A 20,731-nucleotide genomic window follows, 5' to 3' on the forward strand; every position below is an offset into this window, starting at 1 on the left:
TTATTTCTGTTCACCTAAGCTATTGTAGCTTATAACCTGGACGTGGTAGTGAACACTTTTAGTCCAACACTTAGGGGACAAGTGTCTGTCCCCCAGATCAGGCAAATCTCTGTGAGTTTGTGGCCAGCCTGGTCTATACACCAAGTTCCAGGCAGCCAAGGCTGCAGAGTGAGACCCTGCCCCAAAAATAAAAGAATATTTTGTGAGGTTTTGGTTTGGTTTGGTTTGGTTTGGGGACAGTTTATGTAGCTCAGGCTGACCTCAAACTTATTCTGTAGTTGAATTGAGCCTTTACTTTGTGCTGCTACTCTCAAGTGGCAGGATCACAGGTGTGCACCACCATGCCTGTCTCAATAACATAGATCCTGAAATCCCTGACAGATGCTGTGCCTTTTTGCCATTAATCTTCCCAAAGTTTTGTTGTTGTTGTTGTTGTTCAGTTTCTTAGCTGCACACAATAGACACTATGAATCTCTATGGTGTTCATACTAATTTGTCCAATTTATACAATCTACATCAAGAGTCTGCTTATTTGGTTATATATTATAAATATTGAGTACCTAGTCTCACTATGTGGCCCTGGATGCTCTGGAGCTCACTATGTAGACCCCACTGGCCTCGAACTCACAGAGATCCATCCATCCACCTGTGGCTGCCTCGAGAGTGCTAAGATTGAAGGTGTGTGCTACCATGCAGGTGGCTCTGGTGCAGGACAGCACATCCGAGCACTCGGTGTGTCTCTCAGATGCTGCTGGGTTGTGACCATGCCTGAGTCTGTCCTTGGATATGATGATGACCTCAGTGGTTTGGGGTGAGCACTGGCCAGGTATTGTCTTTCCATTCAGGGATGAGTGGTGCTTGCTGCTCATGGTTAGGCAGAATTTATGGTTTGGAGGAGGAAGACCACAGAGATAATATGTCATTCTTAAGATGTCATATCAAAGGTTCGTGTAACATGACTGACCACTGCTTGTGTTGATCAGCTTCCTCTGACTGTCACTCATGCTGGGGCACACTATGCACTAAATAAAATATACTTTTCAATTTTCAAAAAAAGTCATTACCTCTTGCTTGGGAACTTCTATTAATAAAGCGCTTTTAAATATTGTTTGAGAGTTCCCACTCTAAGCATTCATGTTAAGATGGCTCACCTACTAAGGCACATGCCACCAAGCCTGAACCTGAGTTTACTGTCTGAACCCACACGGTAGAAGGGGAGAACTGCCTCCTACAAGCTGTGCTCTGATCTCCACCTGTATCCCATGGCATGAATGATCAAGTGCATATATATACACACACTCCTACCACATGTGCATACACATACCTACACACACCTCTCCACACACATACACGTGCATGGACACACACGGGTAATAAATAATATTCCTACTGTAAGAAAGCTTGCAATCAGGTTGAGGAGATTAAACTCATAGAGGAAACGTTAGTGACCTAGCTTTATGAGAAATACGATTCTGAGCTGTGAGGTGCACAGCTGTCACCTGTACTTCCAATACTTGAGCTGCTAAAGCTGGAAGATTGAGAGTAGCCAGCTTGGGTGACATTGTCAGAGTCTCCATCTCAAAAGGAAGGAGAGGAGAGAGCAGGGGAGGAACCTGGTATAGTGGTGCACACCTGTAACCCCGGCACTTGAGAGATGGAGGCAGGAGGACCAGCAGGTCAGGGACATCATCAGCTACATAGTGAGTTGATACAAGACCCTAGACCTAAAAAGAAAAGAAAATCATTGTACACACATGCCCAGACACAACATTATCCATAGAAGTTGAAAGAAGGAAGAAACCTAAGCATCCATCAGCAGAAAAATGGACAAACAAAACAGGATCTGTATGTAAGACTGAGTATTGTTCAGCAGGGAAGAAAATTCTCACACATGCTAGAACACCATGAACTCCGAAGTCCAAGCACAATAATCCTGTTATAAAAGACAACAGTGTGGCTGTAGTGAAACCCAAGGGTTCCGAAGACAGGGCTGATGGGGCTGCGGGGGACCTCTGACAGTAGTTACGGAGTTTCTTCTATTTTGCAAAGTGAACAGCCTACAATTTATTTTTGCATATGATGCTACTGGACCCAACACATAGTTGCTGAAATGAAACATCTCATGTTACAGTGTATTTCTTAATAATTTTTAAAAATTGAAAGAAAACCAATATTGAGCCCACCAGGCAGCACACACATTTCGTTTAACACTCGGCAGGCTGAGGCAGAGGGATCAGGAATTCAAGGAGTACCTAGCAAGTTAAAGACCAGCCTGGGCTACAGGAGACCCTGTCTCAAACAAACAATAAATACAATTTTGAATAGGAAATATTTTTTTTTCTAAGTAAAGAATTGGTGTACATATAGTAAGTGTGATTTGGGGTTTTGTTTTTAAACTGGGTATCTGGAAACGTGAGCCCGTGAAAGTCATATGGCAATAGCTGAGCTGGAGCTGAGTGCCCACTTTTAGATGCTCTGTGCTGCAAGTTAGGCCTCGCTACCTTCATTTTGTAAATACAGCCTTTCCCGCTTCATCCCATTCATTGCCGGCTAGTATTACATCCCTAAACTCGGTGAGCAGATGCCGCATTTCCGCTGCTTAGTAAAGGCTACTATGGGGATTTTTCAATCTGCTACTCCCTCCATGACCTGTGCAGCTCTATCATGGTGTTGAATCACTCTGAAACCTTGGTGGAGTTACTAAAATTGCAAATTACTTGGCAATTCCCCTGAAACCTTCATCTAAGCCCACACTTTCTCAGAGTAGCCAGAAGATGTCTGAAGGGAAATAGAATTATTGTCTCACGACCTCTGGGGCAAGCCAGGTCCTGCCAGAGCTAAGCTTGGATTTTGAGAGCATCATTTTAAGCCCGGCCACCGTGGTTCCTGCTTCACTGCTAACAGATTCGATGAAGTGAGCCAGTTTGTCTCCCACAATACTTGAGAGTGTTCAACTCAGTTATGTCTAGCCAAGAGCTCAAACCTCAGTACATACCTGAAGATGCACAACACACATACACATGTGCACTCGCACACACTTTGCACCGGTAGCTAAATGCTAACGGCCTCTGCATCTCATGTAGAACCATACACAGCCTTGGAAAAAGATTCAGGGAAACAATCTGTGGATGCTTCTGGGATTATTGATTTAAGCCTAAAAAACAAAAGACTGGTTCTCCTCGTGACACATACTCATGGACAGGCAACACTCCATATGAAAGGACCTCAGCCTGAGGGACATATGGGAGAGGCTAAGCCCACATGCTCCCTGTCTGTGATACGTTTGTTTCTTTCCCAACATCTACATCCCTCTTACAAGTACCGTGAACCCTGGATGCCCCAGCTGTGTGCTTTGGACGGGATGATGCCCACTTCCAGCTCAGGATGAGCAAGCGGTGTATCCCATAGGCTTAGCCACAGGTCCATGGTGAACACATAAACCCCCTTACTGAGCTGGGTTTTCCTTTATTTCATTGGTGTATGGTAATTTTATAAGATAAGGAGTTCCACTATGACATTTCATACATGTTTATATTGTCTTTTGTCACATTCACTCCTTCCTGTCTCATCTCTTTCCTTCTTCCCATTAGTCCCCCTCCTCTTTCCAAACAGAGACCTGATTCATTGAATGTTGTTGTTTGTGTTTGGGGCATTTGGTTTTTTAGAGACTCTTGTAGCCTACACTTGGCCTCAAATTCACTGTGTAGCTGAGATTGGACTCAAATTCCTGATTCTTCTGCTTTAAACTCTTAAATGCCAGGAATATAGGCGTTAGGCACCATGTTTTGCTAGAGACTGAACTGGTTTTGTTTGTTTGTCTTAACTTTTTATTTATTCTTTGTGAGTTTCACATCATGCACCCCAGTCCTGCTCATCACCCTATCTCCCCAAATCTGCCGTTCACCCTTGCAGCCTCCCCACAAGCTAAAAAAAAAAAACAAGCCAAAAACCAAAAAACACATACACACATAAACAACAACAAAATAACAACGCATAGAAAACATCTCATTATGGAAGCTGTACTATGTCACAGTGTGTCTACAGTGTATCCCTCTGTCTTTGAACTGTTTTTTTAAAATCTAGTTTTCTAATTAGCATTAATCAGTATACACAGCAATGGATTCCATTATGATATTTTGATGATATTAATGATGATTTATGCTGGGCGGTGGTGGCACATGCCTTTAATCCCAGCACTTGGGAGGCAGAGGCAGGAGGATTTCTGAGTTCGAGGCCAGCCTGGTCTACAAAGTGAGTTCCAGGACAGCCAGGGCTATACAGAGAAACTCTGTCTCGAAAAAATAAAAAAATAAAAAAAATTTTTAAATGGTGATTTATTGTAGCAATATTAACCCCATTTCCCTCTCAAGTCCCCTTTCCACTCCTGTTAATCCTCTCCCTATTCTAAACTAATATTCTTCTGTGTTTTTCTCTAGAGATCCAGTGTTTATAGGACCGCAGGCATCTTGATCACTGAAAAAAAAGTCTCTTCCTCACCTATCAACTATTAACTGCAACTGCATATAAATGCTTGGGAAGGGTGGGGGCCCCTGAGCCTCTCACTCCTCCATGACTGATGTTGATGGCTGACCCAGTCTTGCATAGGTGATCACAACAGCCACATCATGCCCAGAAACCAGCATTCCACAGTGTCTACCAGTTCCCAAGGCACTTTAGTTCTGTCTGCTCCTTCTTCCTGCTGTGTTTCCTGAGCATTGGAGGGGGTGATATAGATAAATCCTTTGGGGACTGAGCATTCAATAGTCACTCATCCTCAGTACCTTGGCCAGTTACGGGTCTCCACAATTACCATTGGCAACTTTAAAACAAGTGTTCCTGACCAAAGCTGGCAGCTGTGCTGATGTGTGGACACACACAGTTACTTAGAAGACAATTTGGCAGACATATCATATCCATTCAGCGCAACAACCTTACCACTTTCCCTGCTAGGGCCAATGACCCAGTTGTGAGCCTTTCCCAGGCTCCCTGTGAATTCCTTCCTATGGAGTATGCCTCAAATTCACCTCTAAAGCCGTTGGTTGCTTCCATAACTGTCTTACCACTAGGGCACCAGATGGCACATCTTGCTTGGCCAGTTGACCTGTGTAAACAGGGTGCAGAGCTAAGTAAGACTGTTTTTTTTTTAAAAAAAGATTTATTTATTATTATACATAAGTACACTGTAGCTGTCTTCAGACACACCAGAAGAGGACATCAGATCTCCTTATGGGTGGTTGTGAGACACCATGTGGTTGCTGGGATTTGAACTACGGACCTTCAGAAGAGCAGTCAGTGCTCTTATCCACTGAGCCATCTCGCCAGCCCATAAGACTGTTTCTACAGCTCTCCCTCAGCAGTCCATATACTACCTGCCAGCACTGTGAGTGCTAGCCAGCCAGCAGGGAGAAACATTCAGGCTCCTTCCAGCTTGATTCCTCTGCATCTTGAAACTAGAGAGTGCTGAGGGACTGAATTGTTCTGATTGAACAATGAGAAGAGCACGACTGGAACCCGGTGCAGGGGAGCATGCCTGACACAGTGCTTGAGAGGCTGAGGCTGAGGCAGGAGCATCAGAAGTTCATAGACAGTTTGGGCCACATAGTCAAGACTGTGTCCTAATAAACCCACCACAAATGAAAGACAGAAGGAAAAGGAGAAGAAATGCGAACCTGCTGTGTGTGACAAGATACAGAGAGAGCCAGGAGTCCTGTTGTCACCCTGGAGCACCCCTCATACACACAGTAAGCTGCTTGAAAAGTGGGTCAAGGCCAAGCCACCAAAGCAGTACAGGAAGGAGCCTCTGCCCTGCACTTTTTGTCATAGGAACCAAGAAGCATCCTCTTATCTCCACTCAGTCTGGGTTGGCCTTTTAGTAACAGACAGGATGCTGATCAAAAACCTACATCATGCAACTCAACTCTGTCAGACCAGCTGCTTTAATAAATGTCTTTCCCAGAGAGTTTTCAATTCTTTTTTTCTTTTCTTTTTTTAAGCACAGATAAGTCTAGCTACCGCCAATATAGAAAAAAAAACACCCCCTTTCCCTTTTCTCTTTGGCAGTTTGGAGCAGGGTCTTGTGTGTTCCAGATTGAACTCACCTTTGCTGTACACACAAAAAAGCCAAAGATGCTGTCACCTCTTGATCCTCCTGACTGTACCTCCCACATCTGCTGGTGTGTACCACCACACCTAGTAAGATATTCTCAACATTTATGTATTTTAGCCTAACCCTGTTGGAGGTATACATTTGAATACATTTTTTCTCACTTTATCAGGAATTGAGTTTAACACATATTAAAGCAGGTGTGGGGCAGGGAGGGGGGGATAAAAAAGAAGGTGCTCAAGAAAAGCCGATCACGCTCCCAAGAGTGTGAGCATGGGCGTCTCTAGAGAGATCCGCCATATATGCACAACTTTTAAAGAGAAATTCAATAACCAGAATGGAGTGTAAATGTGGATCAAAGTTGTAGAAACATTCTTTTATGTTATAGAAAATGCTTTTTAAGCAGGGGTGGGGGTCAAGATGTTAACTATTATTAAAGAGCAAAAAAAAAAAAATGCATTTTGTTTGAAGACCCAGGGCACTGGAAACCCTGAGTTTCAGGACTCGCCTTTATTAGGTGTCCTCTATCTGATTGTTAGCAATTATTCATTTCCTCAGAGAGAGAATAAATTGCTTGGGGATTCGGCCCTGCTCTGCGCTCTTCCTTTGCTGAAGGCCAGCGCTGAAGACTTCAGAGTCATGAGAAGGATGCTTCTGCACTTGAGTGTTCTGACTCTCAGCTGTGTCTGGGCCACTGCCATGGAGATTCCCATGAGCACAGTGGTGAAAGAGACCTTGACACAGCTGTCCGCTCACCGAGCTCTGTTGACAAGCAATGAGGTAAAGTATAACTTATTCCTTCAGCTTTGTTTTTAAGATCAGGACCTTGCTATACCGCTCTGACTGGCCTCAAACTTGCTATGTAGGGTAGGCTGTCCTAACCCCTACCAGATCTCCTTACCTATGTCTCCCAAATACTAGGATTACAGACACATTACCTTGCCTGACGCTATGGTTCTTCAGAATGCATAAATAGCTGCATTTGGCCTTTAATCCCAGAACTTGGGAGGCAGGGTCAGGTGGATCTCTGTGAGTTCAAGGCCAGACTTGTCTACGTGGCCAGTTACAGGACAGCCAGAGCTAAAGCAAGACCCTGATTCAAAATAATTTTTTTTCAAAACAAAAAAAAAAAACCCAAACCATTTGTGGCAATTCATTTCTAAACATAAAGATCTGCTTTAAATAGTGCAATTATGGCTTGTTCCCTTGCCTTCTTGCTCCCGTTCTGTCCTCTTGTCCCACTCTCTCCCCATTCCACCCCCACCATGTGCTCATGGCCCGCATCTCTACTTCTCTACTCTCTTTCTCTCCCTCTCCCCTCCTTCTTCCTTTCCCTCTCTCTCTCCCTCTTCTTCTCCTCCTCTCTTTCTCTCTCTCTCCCTCTCTCTCTCTCTTTCTCTCTCTCTCTGCTTTTTTCTATCTCTACTACCCTCTCAACTCCCCTCTCCATGCCCTGAATAAGCTCTATTCTATACTAAAAAAAAAAAGTGCAATTATGAATGTGTTAGTGTTAATGCACAGGTGATAACCCTATCACCAGCAAGCATTGCATTAAAAAAGGCAACGGACTCTCTTTAGGATGACCCTATGATGTTCTTTCCTTTGCAGACGATGAGGCTTCCTGTCCCTACTCATAAAAATGTAAGTTATTCTTTACTGCCGTGCTTGCATGAGTAAGTCAGCTTCGCATACTAAGCTATAAGTCATCTGCATCTAGCTTTCTGGTGTTGTGTGTGTCTGGGATGGGGACCTCTCTAGGTCTCAAGCTCCTGGGTTCAAGTGATTCTCTTGCCTTGATAGAGCAGCTGGGACACAGGCCTGTGCCACCACACCCAGCAGAGCTTTTGATTTCAGTTAAACTGTTTGACTTTCTTGGAAAAGAAAATTTATGTAGGTAGATATGAAAGTTTGTGCTTATAAATAAAAAGAATATGAGAGTGGCAAATTATGTAATCCCAGTACTTGGGAGCCAAAGGCAGGGGTAGTCTGAGTCTAGGGCCAGCTTAGATACATTGCCCTGTATGTATCAAAAGTAAATCCTATAAATAAATAAACAAAAACATTAGAGGGCTGGAGATATAAGCTCTGTTGATAGATGGCCTAATATGCTGGGTTGACTCTTAGCACCCCATAAACTAAACATGGAAGTACCTGGCTGTAATCTCATGATGGTGAAATGGAGGCGGGAAGATCATAGGTTCAAGGTCATCCTCAGCTACATTTTTGAGCTAGAGGCCAGCCTGGGCTATGAGACACGCAAAAACCACCAGCCAATTAATATTAGGAATGGCTTTGAGCTAGATCTGTTATGTAAGTGGCCAGCTGGAGCTGTCAGTCATACATCTCACAGCCTCACAAGATTCTTTGCATGGCGAGAGGTCCTGCTGGGCTCCCTTTGGCTCTGTCCATGGCTCTCTTCATCCTAGTGCCTCTCTTTGTTTTCCTTGTCTTATTTCTTACTGCTGAGGATCAAGCCCAGGGCCTTCAGTGTGTGAAGTGAGCACTCTACCACTGAATTCCAGAGCCCGCCCACTCTAATGCCTTTCTGAAAGTATTAAGAGTTTAGGGTTATATATTCCTTTTGTTTATTTTATGTGTATGAGCATTTTGCCTGCATATATATATATATATATATATATATATGTGTGTGTGTGTGTGTGTGTGTGTGTATATATATATGTATGTATGTATGTATGTATGTATGTATGTATATGTGTGTGTGTGTGTGTGTGTGTGTGTGTGTGTTCCACGTATGTGTCTATGTGTCTGGTGTTCCTGAAGGCTAAAAGAAGGGCATCAGATCACCTGGGGCTGGATATGCAGATGGTTGTGAGCCAACCATCTGGATGCTGGGAACTGCATCAAGTGTTCTTAACCACTGAGCCATCTCTCCCGCTCAGAGGGTTATATTCTTAGGTAATGATAGAAAGACATAAAAATATCATGAATGCCTTTATTAATAATTTCTAAACAGTTTAATGAATATGACTATGTAGTGATATTGTATACATTTCAATATTATCTTATTCTAGCGTAAAGTACATTATTTAACTTTTTCTAAATAGAAGAAAATTCATCAGCCTAAATTTCAAAAGAAAATATTAATATGGGTGTGGTACCACTCACCTTTAATCCAGATGGTTGTGAGCCACCACAAGGGTGCTGGTAACTGAACCCAGGTCCTCTGGAAGAGGACCCAGTGATCTTAACCACTGAGCCATCTCCCCAGCCCCAATCCTAACTTTGGGTTCATTTTTTTGAAATGATCTCATGTAGCACTAGCTGGCCTCAAACTCTATGTATCAGAGGCTGGCCTTCAACTCCTGATCCTCTTACCTCAACTTCCTGAATGCTGGCATTACAGATAAGCACCATCACATCTTGTATTGTCTGGGGTTTTTTATTGATGCATTTAAATTGCATGTATTTATTGCATATGGCATGATATTTCAAAATATGTGTACGTTGTGGGCAGTCTGATCTATTTGCTTCTTGATAATCTTCTTTCAGCACCAGCTATGCATTGGAGAAATCTTTCAGGGGCTAGACATACTGAAGAATCAAACTGTCCGTGGGGGTACTGTGGAAATGCTATTCCAAAACCTGTCATTAATAAAGAAATACATTGACCGCCAAAAAGTAAGTTCCCCAGGGACCCTGTGAATCCGGCTGCAGCTGGTTCTCCAGGAGCCAACCTGACAGTCTGTTCTTTTCACAGGAGAAGTGTGGCGAGGAGAGACGGAGGACGAGGCAGTTCCTGGATTACCTGCAAGAGTTCCTTGGTGTGATGAGTACAGAGTGGGCAATGGAAGGCTGAGGCTGAGCTGCTCCATGGTGACAGGACTTCACAATTTAAGTTAAATTGTCAACAGATGCAAAAACCCCACAAAACTGTGCAAATGCAAGGGATACCATATGCTGTTTCCATTTATATTTATGTCCTGTAGTCAGTTAAACCTATCTATGTCCATATATGCAAAGTGTTTAACCTTTTTGTATACGCATAAAAGAAATTCCTGTAGCGCAGGCTGGCCTCAAACTGGTAATGTAGCCAAGGATAACCTTGAATTTCTGATCCTCCTGCCTCCTCTTCCTGAAGGCTGAGGTTACAGACATGCACCATTGCCACTAGTTCATGAAGTGCTGGAGATGGAACCCAAGGCTTTGTGCATGTTACCAACTGAGTTATACTCCCTCCCCCTCATCCTCTTCGTTGCATCAGGGTCTCAAGTATTCCAGGCTGACTTTGAACTCAGTGTGTAGCCAAGGGTGACCCTGAACTCTTGGTCCAGATGGACGCAGGAGGATCACATACCCAACCTTAGCATCCTTTCTCCTAGCCCCTTTAGATAGATGATACTTAATGACTCTCTTGCTGAGGGATGCCACACCGGGGCTTCCTGCTCCTATCTAACTTCAATTTAATACCCACTAGTCAATCTCTCCTCAACTCCCTGCTACTCTCCCCAAACTCTAGTAAGCCCACTTCTATTTCTTGGGGAGAGAGAAGGTTGACTTTTCTTATGTCCTATGTATGAATCAGACTGTGCCATGACTGTGCCTCTGTGCCTGGAGCAGCTGGATTTTGGAAAAGAAAAGGGACATCTCCTTGCAGTGTGAATGAGAGCCAGCCACATGCTGGGCCTTACTTCTCCGTGTAACTGAACTTAAGAAGCAAAGTAAATACCACAACCTTACTACCCCATGCCAACAGAAAGCATAAAATGGTTGGGATGTTATTCAGGTATCAGGGTCACTGGAGAAGCCTCCCCCAGTTTACTCCAGGAAAAACAGATGTATGCTTTTATTTAATTCTGTAAGATGTTCATATTATTTATGATGGATTCAGTAAGTTAATATTTATTACAACGTATATAATATTCTAATAAAGCAGAAGGGACAACTCAAATTCAGTTTGCTATTGGTCTTTTCTAACCCTGGGTGTGTGCAGGGACCCAGAGGAGAGACTGAGTATGTCCTGACTAAGCACTTTCAGCTCCTTAGAGCTTCAGGGAGCACCAAGGGTGGACTTGGTAGTGGTATCGGGAGCAAGAACAAGGGCTGGGACTGAGCCTGGATCTCCCTATGTAGGAGTATGTCCAGATGGCTCAGGGTGAACAGGAGAGGAATGAATGAGAGGATGAATGAATGAATGAATAAATGAATGAATGGGAGATCGCTCCATTAATAAAGTGCTTGCTGTACAAGGATGAAGAGCTGAGTTCGAGCTCCAAAACCCATTTCAGAAAGCTGGGCATGGTGGGGGCACACTTGTAGTCCTGACACTGGGAGACAGAAATAGCCAGATCCCTGGGGCTCTCTGTTCAGCCAACCTAAATGAATTGGTGAGTTCTGGACCAGTGAGAGATCTTCTCTCAAAAAGCAAGGTGGAAGCCGAGCGTGGTGACACACGCCTTTAATTCCAGCACTTGGGAGGCAGAGGCAGGCGGATTTCTGAGTTCGAGGCCAGCCTGGTCTACAAAGTGAGTTCCAGGACAGCCAGGGCTACACAGAGAAACCCTGTCTCAAAAAACAAACAAACAAACAAACAAACAAACCACCATGAACTACCTGTGTATGCATGTTGTGTGTGCTTGCACTTGTGCAGGTCAAATGAACACACTGGGACTCTTCCACTAACACTCTCTACCTCGTTCCCTAAGAGGGTCTCCTGCTGAACATGGAGTTTCCCATTTCTTTTGGTTAGGCTGGCAGCCAGCCAGCAAGTCCCAGCGATCCTCCTGTCTCCTCTTCCTCCTGCTCAGCCCCAGGGGTGGAGTCTTAGGTATGCGTGGCCATGCCAGGCTTTTTCCATGGGTGCTGGAGATCCAGACGCAGCTTCTCATGTTCGCGCAGTGGGCACTCTTGCCCACTGAAGCATCTTCCATCTTGCCCACTGAAGCATCTCCCATCTTACCCACTCAAGCATCTTCCATCTTACCCACTCAAGCATCTTCCATCTTACCCACTCAAGCATCTTCCATCTTACCCACTCAAGCATCTTCCAGCTCCTTAGTATGTTTTTTTTTTAAACATGTACTTGGCTTTTTAAAATTGTAATAAACTAAAGGTATACAATATGTATTGATTGATATGCTTACTTATGTATTTATCTTTATTTTCTTATTTTTTTAAAAAATTTATTTTATTTATATGAATACACTGTAGCTGACTTCAGACACACCAGAACAGGGCATTGGATCCCATTACGGATGGTTGTGAGCCACCATGTGGTTGCTGGGAATTGAACTCAGGACCTTTGGAAGAACAGTCTCTCTGGCTCTGTAGTTATCTTTCAGTATACTTTTCCTTGAAAATTTTATATGTCTGTGCGATCTATTCTGGTCCTACCATTCACTCTCACTCTTCCTGGACTTCCCAGTATGGCCCCCTCCCGATTTCAAATCTTCTCACTCTTATTTTTTAGCCCACTGAGTTCAGTTAGTGTTGTCCCTATGAGCACGTGTGGACCATCTACTTGAGCTTAGGCAACCTACCAGTGGCCACATCCCTACAGGAAAGGTACTCTTCCTCTCTTGGTGGCCATAAACCCCCAACGGGTCCTCACATAGGGCAGGAGCCTTAGGAGTTTCCCTCCCCATTCATACTAAACTTTGGTTGGCTTGATGGTGTGAAGATAACCACAGCTGCTGTGAGGTCCTGAGTACAAGGGCCAAGTCACGTCCAGGAGGCAGCATCTCACAGTACTTACCCCCAGTCTCTGGCTCGAACATCCTTCCCACCATCCCCCTTCATCATGTTCCTTAAGCTTTGTGGTTTGTTGTGTGTGTGCACGTGTGCTTTTGTGTGATGTCTCATGTAGGGCTGAGGACACACATCCACTAATTCCCACCACTTTAAGCAGTTATGACCCTGCATTAAGCACTGCCCACTACCAAAAATAAAGTGCTCCTCTGCTGACGGTTGAAAGCAGCACTTGCCTATGGGTAGAAACATACATATGAACATAGAAGGCAGTTGGACTGTTTAGTAAAACAATAAAACATTCTCTGAAGTGTCTGTGGGCTTCTGACTAGATTTACATTCCCAACACGCATTCCCTCCCAGGGAGCATGCCTTAGATAATCAGAGCCCACAGTTGGTTACGACCACCACACTGAAAGTCATGCCACTATTACATCAACGAGATCATCTTGCCCGGCAGGTCAGTATTACCGTATGCAAGGTCCAATATATTACTTTTATGATTTTGAGAGAGAGTCTGGCTCATGGCTCTCCTGCCTTGGCTACCCAAGTACTGGGATTAAAAGCATGCACCACCACTGCCAGGCTCCCTAGTTATTTTTTTTAACCTTGATTATTTATCCATAGGTGATTTTCCATCAGCGTTTTCTTTGGAAAATATATTTTATCTTCCCAAAATTATTAATTTTTTTTTGAGATGCAGCTTCATTATGCAACTTTGCCTGGCCTCAAACTCACTGTGTTGCTCAGACTGATGTAAATTCCCTAGTCTCCCCACCTCAGCCTCCTGAGTGCAGGCATGGGCCATGTCTCCAATTTAACATTCAAACTTTTTGTTTTGTTTCTTTGAAAATTTGTTAGATTTTATTTATTTATTTATTTATTTATTTTATTTGTGTGAAATTTGTGTGTGTGTGTGTGTGTGTGTGTGTGTGTGTGTGTGTACTACATGCATTCCTGGCGTCTGCCAAGGACAGAAAGTGTGGCGATTCAATATTATGAAAGTATCTCTTACATTTTAAGGGACTTGAACTTTTGCTGAGTTAACAGTTCACCCTAAGGTCCCTTATAAGAACTGCTAGTGGAGTGTGATGGGGCACAGATCTCTGAGTTCAAGGCCAGCCTGGTCTACAAAGAGAGTTTCAAGACAGCCAGGGCACAGAGAAACTCTGTCTCAAGCAACAGCAACAACAACAGAAAATTATTGAAAAGCTTTTACTCAGTAGGAATAATGACTCTTATTCCAACACCCCATGAATTTGTATAGCTTTGCCTTTTTGGGTTATTTTGACATGTTTCCATGTAGCCCAGGCTAGCCTTAAATTCTCAATATAGCTAAAGATAACCATGAATTACTGATTCACCTTCTGAGTGCTGAGATTGCATGCAGTGCATCATACCTGGCTCATGCCATGCTAGGAATTGAACCCTGAGCTTTGTACATGCTAGGCAAACACTCTACCATGTTCCATCTCCAGATCCCTCTGTGCCCTTTCCTACACTGTGTCCTACACTGTGTGTGTTGCAAGTGCCTACAGAGGCTAGAAGAGGTATCAGACCTCTGGGAGCTGGTAGGTAGCTGTGGGTGCTGGGAACCAGACTTGAGTCCCCCATAAAAGCAGCGAGCAGCCGGGCATGGTGGCACATGCCTTTAATCCCAGCACTCATGGAGGCAGAGGCAGGTGGATTTCTGAGTTCAAGGCCAGCCTGGTCTACAAAGTGAGTTCCAGGACAGCCAAAGCAGCGAGCATTCAGCTGCTGAGCCATCTCCCCAAGCCTGGTTGTCATCTTTTCCTGCCAGCTGTCATACTGTTGACCTAGCACTGACCCATCATTATTACTCCAAGTTCATAGTTTCCTACATTCACTCTTGGTGGTGGTACAGAGACCCACAGAACAGTGAGCCATAATGTGTAATGACACATTACCACCACTGTACTCACATCCCGTCATTTCACTATCCTAGCAACCTCCTGTGCTCAGCCTCGTCATTCTCTCCTGTCCCCAAGGGCTGACAACTGCTATTGTACTGTGTCAATAGTTTTAATGTTTTCTGAATGGCACATATACAGACCTTTCAGGTTGGCTCCTTTCACTTAGCAATCCATATTTATGCTTCCTATGTGGCTGTGTGTTAGACGTGGTTTTTCTATATAGCCTAGAGTAGCCTTGAACTCACAATCTTCCTGCCTTAACCACCATGCATGGCTATCTGTGCTTTTCACGATGAACTCTGCTTTGAACTTGATAGGTCAGCACTCTACCACAGAACTACATCTCCAATGTCTCTTTCTTCTTCCTCTCCTCCTCCTCCTCTTCCTCTTCTTCCTCTCCTCTTCTTCCTCCTCCTCCTCCTTCCTCTCCTCCTCCTTCTCTCTCTCTCCTTCTTCCTCTTTTTCTCCTCCCCCTCCTTCTTCTCCCCCTCCCTGTACTGCATGCTTCTGTACATGCACATGTGTGTGTGTCCAGAAGCCAGAGGTCAACATTGCGTGCTTTCCTCCACTACTCCACACTTTATTTTTTGAGTCGGGGTGACTCACTGAACTGGCTAGTTGAAGCTCACCAGTTGGGCTAGGTTTCCTGCCCAGCAAGCCCTGATGATCCCGATGATCCTCTTGTCCCCCTACCCCCACCCCACCCCTGACACACAAACCCATCCCTGCCACTGGGGTGACAAATGTGTGCCAACACTGCCCAGCTTTTGCACGTGGGTGCTTGTGTGCCAGGCACTTTATACACCAAGCCATCGATCGCCCTACTCATTTTCTTTTAACACGGAACTTAACATTCCACTGTCTGGATGCACCACAGTGAGCATCCATCCATTAAATGGACATTGTGATTGCTTCCAGGCTTGGCAATTATAGGAAGGCCTCTATAAACATCCCCAAGTAGGTTGCTCAATCGATGTACGTTTCCCCTCATTTGGATAGAGAGTGAAGAACACAGACTGTGGAGTCTGGTGAAAGCCCGCTGAGCTCTGGAGGGAACCGCCAGCTGCATCTCCACCACAATGAACTAGAGAGTCTGTGCTCACACCTTGTCACCAGTGTCTGCCTTTGGTGGGATTTTGGATCCGGGCCATTCTAATGAGTGTATAGTGGTATCTGGCTTTAACTTGAAATTCCCTGATGACATATGATGTCCTTTTATATTTGTACTTCCTGGGTCAGGGTTTTCTAGAGAAAGAGAACCAGTATAATGAATATGTATTAAAATGGAGATTTAAAGCCAGGTGGTGGTGGCTCCAAACATGCCTTTGATCCCAGCATTCAGGGAGGCAGAAGCAGGCTATCTCTCTGAGTTGAAGCCAGTCTAGTTAACAGAGTGAGTTCCAGGACAGCCAAGGCAACACTGAAAAACCCTGTCTCAAACAAAACAAAACAAAATGGGGGTGGGGGGGTCTTGGGCTCATTGCTCGGCTCAGGTGCTGGCTACCAAACTTGACGTCTGAAGCTCAGTCCTTGGATACCACGTGGTAGAAAAACAACGTCCACAAGCTGCCCTTGGGTGAGCATTCCTAGCAAGAAACGATTCTCTTTTACACGGGATATTCTAGTTTCATTTCTGCTGCTGCAATGGAGTGCTCTGACAAAAAAAAAGAACTTGGGGAGAAAGGTTTGGTTTAGCTCACCATTCAGGGTTACAGGCCATTGCTGCAGAGGAGTCAAGGTAGTAAGGAAAGGCTTATCATGCCACACCCACAGTCAAGAGCAGAGACATAAATGTGATACTATGTCCATTTAGCTGAATAACAGCAGGGCCTATGACCCACCTATCCACAGACACAGCATCAAACTGACTTCCAGCGACTTGTCCTTATACCTATAGATTCATGCATGTCTCGGCTCTCGTCAGAGACATTTTTATTGGCAGTAATTGTCGATTAGCACAGAGATCCACAACTGGTCAAGGAACAGAGAATGAGAGACTGCAGGATGTTCAGCCTTAGACGGGGCATCTATATTATACACCCCCTCCCAAGTTCAGGAACCATCAAAGGAAATGGGGTGGAAAGAGCATAAGCTTCAGACGTAGCGGCAACTCTAAGGAAACAGTCTTCCGGATACAGTAGGACAGCTACCATGTGACCTCGCAGCAGCTGCGACACCAGGCACTGGATTTGTGTAGACCCAAGCCTGACTAAACTTCAGCCCGAAAGGAGAGATGAGCACCAAGTCCCGCCTCTAGAGAGAAACTATTGGCAACTGATAGATGCTGTGGGGTGGGGGTGGGACTTCTGCAAGTTCTGGAGTTCTAGCCATGCTCCAGTGGAAGACCGCACATCCAAGAGTGTGGGCAATGCAAACCAGACATGATGGGTTACAAAAACAAAACAACAAAAAAGCCCACAAATCTGGGTGGGTAGGCCGGGGGGGGGGGATCTGGAAGGAGTTGGGGAGGGCTGATTAGGATCAACACATTGTTTGAAATTCTCAAAGAACCCATTTTTTTGGGGGGGGGGAGTCTGTTTTAAGAGCAGAGAAAAATGACTGCATGCATGCATAGTAGCTGACCTCCACTCTACAGTGGAGGGCTCCGAACCTGATGCTGCCAATTTCAGGCTAGAGCCTCCCACCTTAAAGAAGGCAATCGGGACAACCCCACCCAACCCCTACAACATGGCCGCCGGCCAATCTGAACTTCCCGTTTCCGGCGATTCTAAGTTGTGTCAAGTTGACCATCAAAATAAACCACCACACTGAATAACTTGGAAGAGTAGTTACTGAGGGGACTCCTAAAATGAGAACAAGATGTAGGGAAAGAAACCTATCTAAAGTTAGTAACCGCAGGAGTGGAACCAGAAGGCTCAGGGGTACTATATACAGAGGAACCCTTTATGAACACTGGAACTTCCTGTGAGGAGGGACTGGAAAGATGAACATCCTGACTCCATGCTCCTCCCACCTTTGGATCACTGACCAGTGCTTGCCAACCCACTGCCAAATCTACAGATGAAGAACTCAGCAGTGGGCCAGTGAAATGGTTCAGTTAGCAAAGATGTTTGCTGTTGAACTTGATGACCTGGGTTTGATCCCTGGGACCTACATGGTGGACGTGGAGAACCGACTCTGGACCTCTAATCTCCACTTGTGTGCTGGAGCACGCATGCCCCACTTCCCAGGCTTAATAAATAAATATAACTTTTTAAAGAGTCTAAAAACAAAAAGAATTCATTTGTGTTATCCACTGAGGTCCACCTCCAAGTACCCAGGAAAGGCTGAGGGAGAGCTAAGGGCACCGGAGAGGCAGGGTCTCCCTTCCCAAATGTGGGAATTAATAGGTGAGAACCCTTCCAGCGCAGACCACGAAGGAAAAGATAAACTCATTCACTCACTTTGGCATTTGCGAAGACCGGTGGCGAGCTAGGGAAAATATTGACAATGGACAAATTTCCAGAAAGTATCGCAAAGTTCTCTTAATTAATCAGAAAAAGATAATTAACCCACTCAAAAAGGAAAAGAAAAAAAAAAAAGGTGAAAGACTTGAATCAGCACTACCCAGAACAGGAAATGCAAATGGCCAATAAACACAGGAAGAGATGCACACCGAGTTAGTTACCAGGGAAATGAAAAATTAAACCACAGGGAGATAACACTTCGCACCCACCCGACTGGCAGAAATCAAAAGTCAGATATTACACCTCAGTTCAGGATGTGAAGTAAAAGGAATTCTGATACATCACCCAGGGAATAAATTGGTAGTTTTGAAATGCAGATCCTAGAACACATTTCCGGCACACGCACCCGGTGACCCAGAGGTTCAACCTAGTATATGCCTTAAAGAAATCCTTGCCCACTGACCAGTTACAGCCTTGCTTTAAACAACTTCTTTTTCTGACCATCTCTCCCCTCCCCCCTCCTTCTTGAGACAGACAGGGTGTCTGTCACATAACCCATGCTGGCCTTGAACTTACTACGTATATTAAATACCTGACACCACCTCCTTCCATCTCCCAAATGTTGGGATTACGGGTACACACCATCATTTCCCATTTAAATGAAAAGTTAAATGTATTATTTTATGTATATGATTTTTTGCCTGCATGTATATCTGTGCACTGCATGTGTGCCTGGTTCCTGAGAAGAGCAGAAGAGAGCAGCAGATTCCCTGGCACTGGAATTACAGACAACCATGAGCCAACATGTGGGTGCTGGGAATTGAACCTGGGTCCTGTAGAAGAGTAGCCAATGCTCATAACCATCTCTCCAGCCCTAAATAAAGGTGGTTTTGTTTTTTTTTTTTAACTTCATGGATGATTTCAGATTTAAACAGAATTATTCAAATAGAGTAGATGCCCTCATCTTTGTGGCCTTTCCTCCCTGGGTGGATCCTTCGTAGATACTGATTTCTTTTTTATCCTTAACTAAAGGCCACACCTTACTCATATTTCCTAAATCTATCTAATATTCTATTTGGAGTAATCTTTTTGGATGCTGGGATTAAGCCCATTGCTTCTTGCATGTATACCATGGGCCATACACTCCCAAACCTTCAGCATTACGTTTAATTACATCAAGTCGGAGGAGGTTATGTCAGGGGTGGGGTTGTAGGGGAGGTTGAGGTTTCATAGGTTTTGGTTCAGTTGATTAAAACACTTTGTGCTGTTAAACAATTGGACCTCCTGGAATTGCTGGTTCGGTTGCACAAGAATGTTCTACTCATCTGGAAGTGCTCAGTAGGGGCTAAGGAGCAGTTTGGTGAAGCTAGGACACAATGGAGTCACTTTGGCCTGTCCTTCCTCATTCCAATATGGCCATCGTGGATCTGACCTGCTGCTCAGAGAGAACTGCCAAGTATGATGACATCAAGAAGAGGGTGAAGCAGGCATGTGGACCCCAAAGGGAATCCTGAACTATACTGAGGACCAGGCTGTCTCCTGTGACTTTAACAGCGGCACTCTTCCTCCTATGGTGATGGATGGCATCGCTCTCAATGACCACTTTGTCAAGCTCATTTTCTGATATGATAGTGAACTCAGCTACAGAGACAGAGTTATGGATCTCATGCCTTACAGGGTCTTCAAGAAATAAGAAGCCAGGGGCTGGAGAGACGGCTTAGCGGTTAAGAGCACTGACTGCTCTTCTGAAGGTCCTGAGTTCAATTCCTAACAACCACATGGTGGCTCACAACCATCCGTAGGGAGATCTGGCGCCCTCTTCTGGAGTATCTGAAGGCAGCTACAGTGTACTTACATTACATTAAATAAATAAATAAATAAATAAATAAATAAATAAGGAAAAAAAAGAAATAAGAAGCTGGGTGGTGGTGGTGCACGCCTTTACTCCCAGCACTTCGGAGGCAGAGGCAGGAGAATTTCTGAGTTCGAGGCCAGCCTGGTCTACAGAGTGAGTTCCAGGACAGCCAGGGCTACACAGAGAAACCCTGTCTCCAAACAAACAAAAAAACAAAAACAAAAAAATAAAGAAAAAAAAAAGAAATAAGAAGCCATGGACCACCCACACCATAAGAGAGGGGCCCTCAGCTGCTGAGGAGTCCCTGCCTGGATTCAGTCTCCATCACACTGAATATACCCTCACAGTTCCATTCCAGATACCCAGACAAGTTAGGAAACCCTATTCTCTCAATTACCACCAGTAAAGTTCACTACCAGGGACTGAGGAGATGGCTCAGCAGTTGAGAGCGCTGGATGCTCTTCCAGAAAACTCAGGTTCCAGTTCCAGCATCCACATGACATTTCACAACATTCTGTAACCCAGGGGGAGCTGGTGCCCTCTTCTGGACTCTGTATATGGTGCCCAGACATACAGGCAGACAAAGCACCCATAAGGATAAAAGAAACAAACAAACAAAAAAAGTTCCCTGCAGCCCCTGCCCCGAATAGGCAAAATAAAATAATATATAATATCAGAACATTTACATCTGTGACAAAACTTTAAAGGGTAACAAAGAAATGATTAA

The 20,731-nt window shown here is 44.6% G+C and overlaps 1 protein-coding gene across 1 annotated transcript; it reads left to right on the forward strand.

Annotated features, from left to right (window-relative positions):
- Nucleotides 1-6,699: 6,699 nt before the first annotated feature.
- Il5 (interleukin 5) lies at nucleotides 6,700-11,009 on the forward strand. Its single transcript, NM_010558.1, has 4 exons — nucleotides 6,700-6,883; nucleotides 7,712-7,744; nucleotides 9,614-9,742; nucleotides 9,822-11,009. The coding sequence occupies exons 1-4, from the start codon at nucleotides 6,743-6,745 to the stop codon at nucleotides 9,918-9,920; spliced, it is 402 nt and encodes a 133-aa protein (NP_034688.1). The 5' UTR covers nucleotides 6,700-6,742; the 3' UTR covers nucleotides 9,921-11,009.
- The last annotated feature ends 9,722 nt before the right edge of the window (nucleotides 11,010-20,731 follow it).

Source organism: Mus musculus, chromosome 11, assembly GCF_000001635.26.
Source record: "Mus musculus strain C57BL/6J chromosome 11, GRCm38.p6 C57BL/6J".
Classification (NCBI taxonomy): Eukaryota; Metazoa; Chordata; class Mammalia; order Rodentia; family Muridae; genus Mus; species Mus musculus.

Excerpts from the sequence above, each read along its gene's own strand:
- Il5 (NM_010558.1), top strand. The coding sequence starts at position 6,743 with ATGAGAAGGATGCTTCTGCACTTGAGTGTTCTGACTCTCAGCTGTGTC. Across the intron at positions 6,884-7,711 it reads CTCTGTTGACAAGCAATGAG|ACGATGAGGCTTCCTGTCCC; the intron begins GTAAAGTATAAC and ends TTTCCTTTGCAG. Across the intron at positions 7,745-9,613 it reads CTGTCCCTACTCATAAAAAT|CACCAGCTATGCATTGGAGA; the intron begins GTAAGTTATTCT and ends ATCTTCTTTCAG.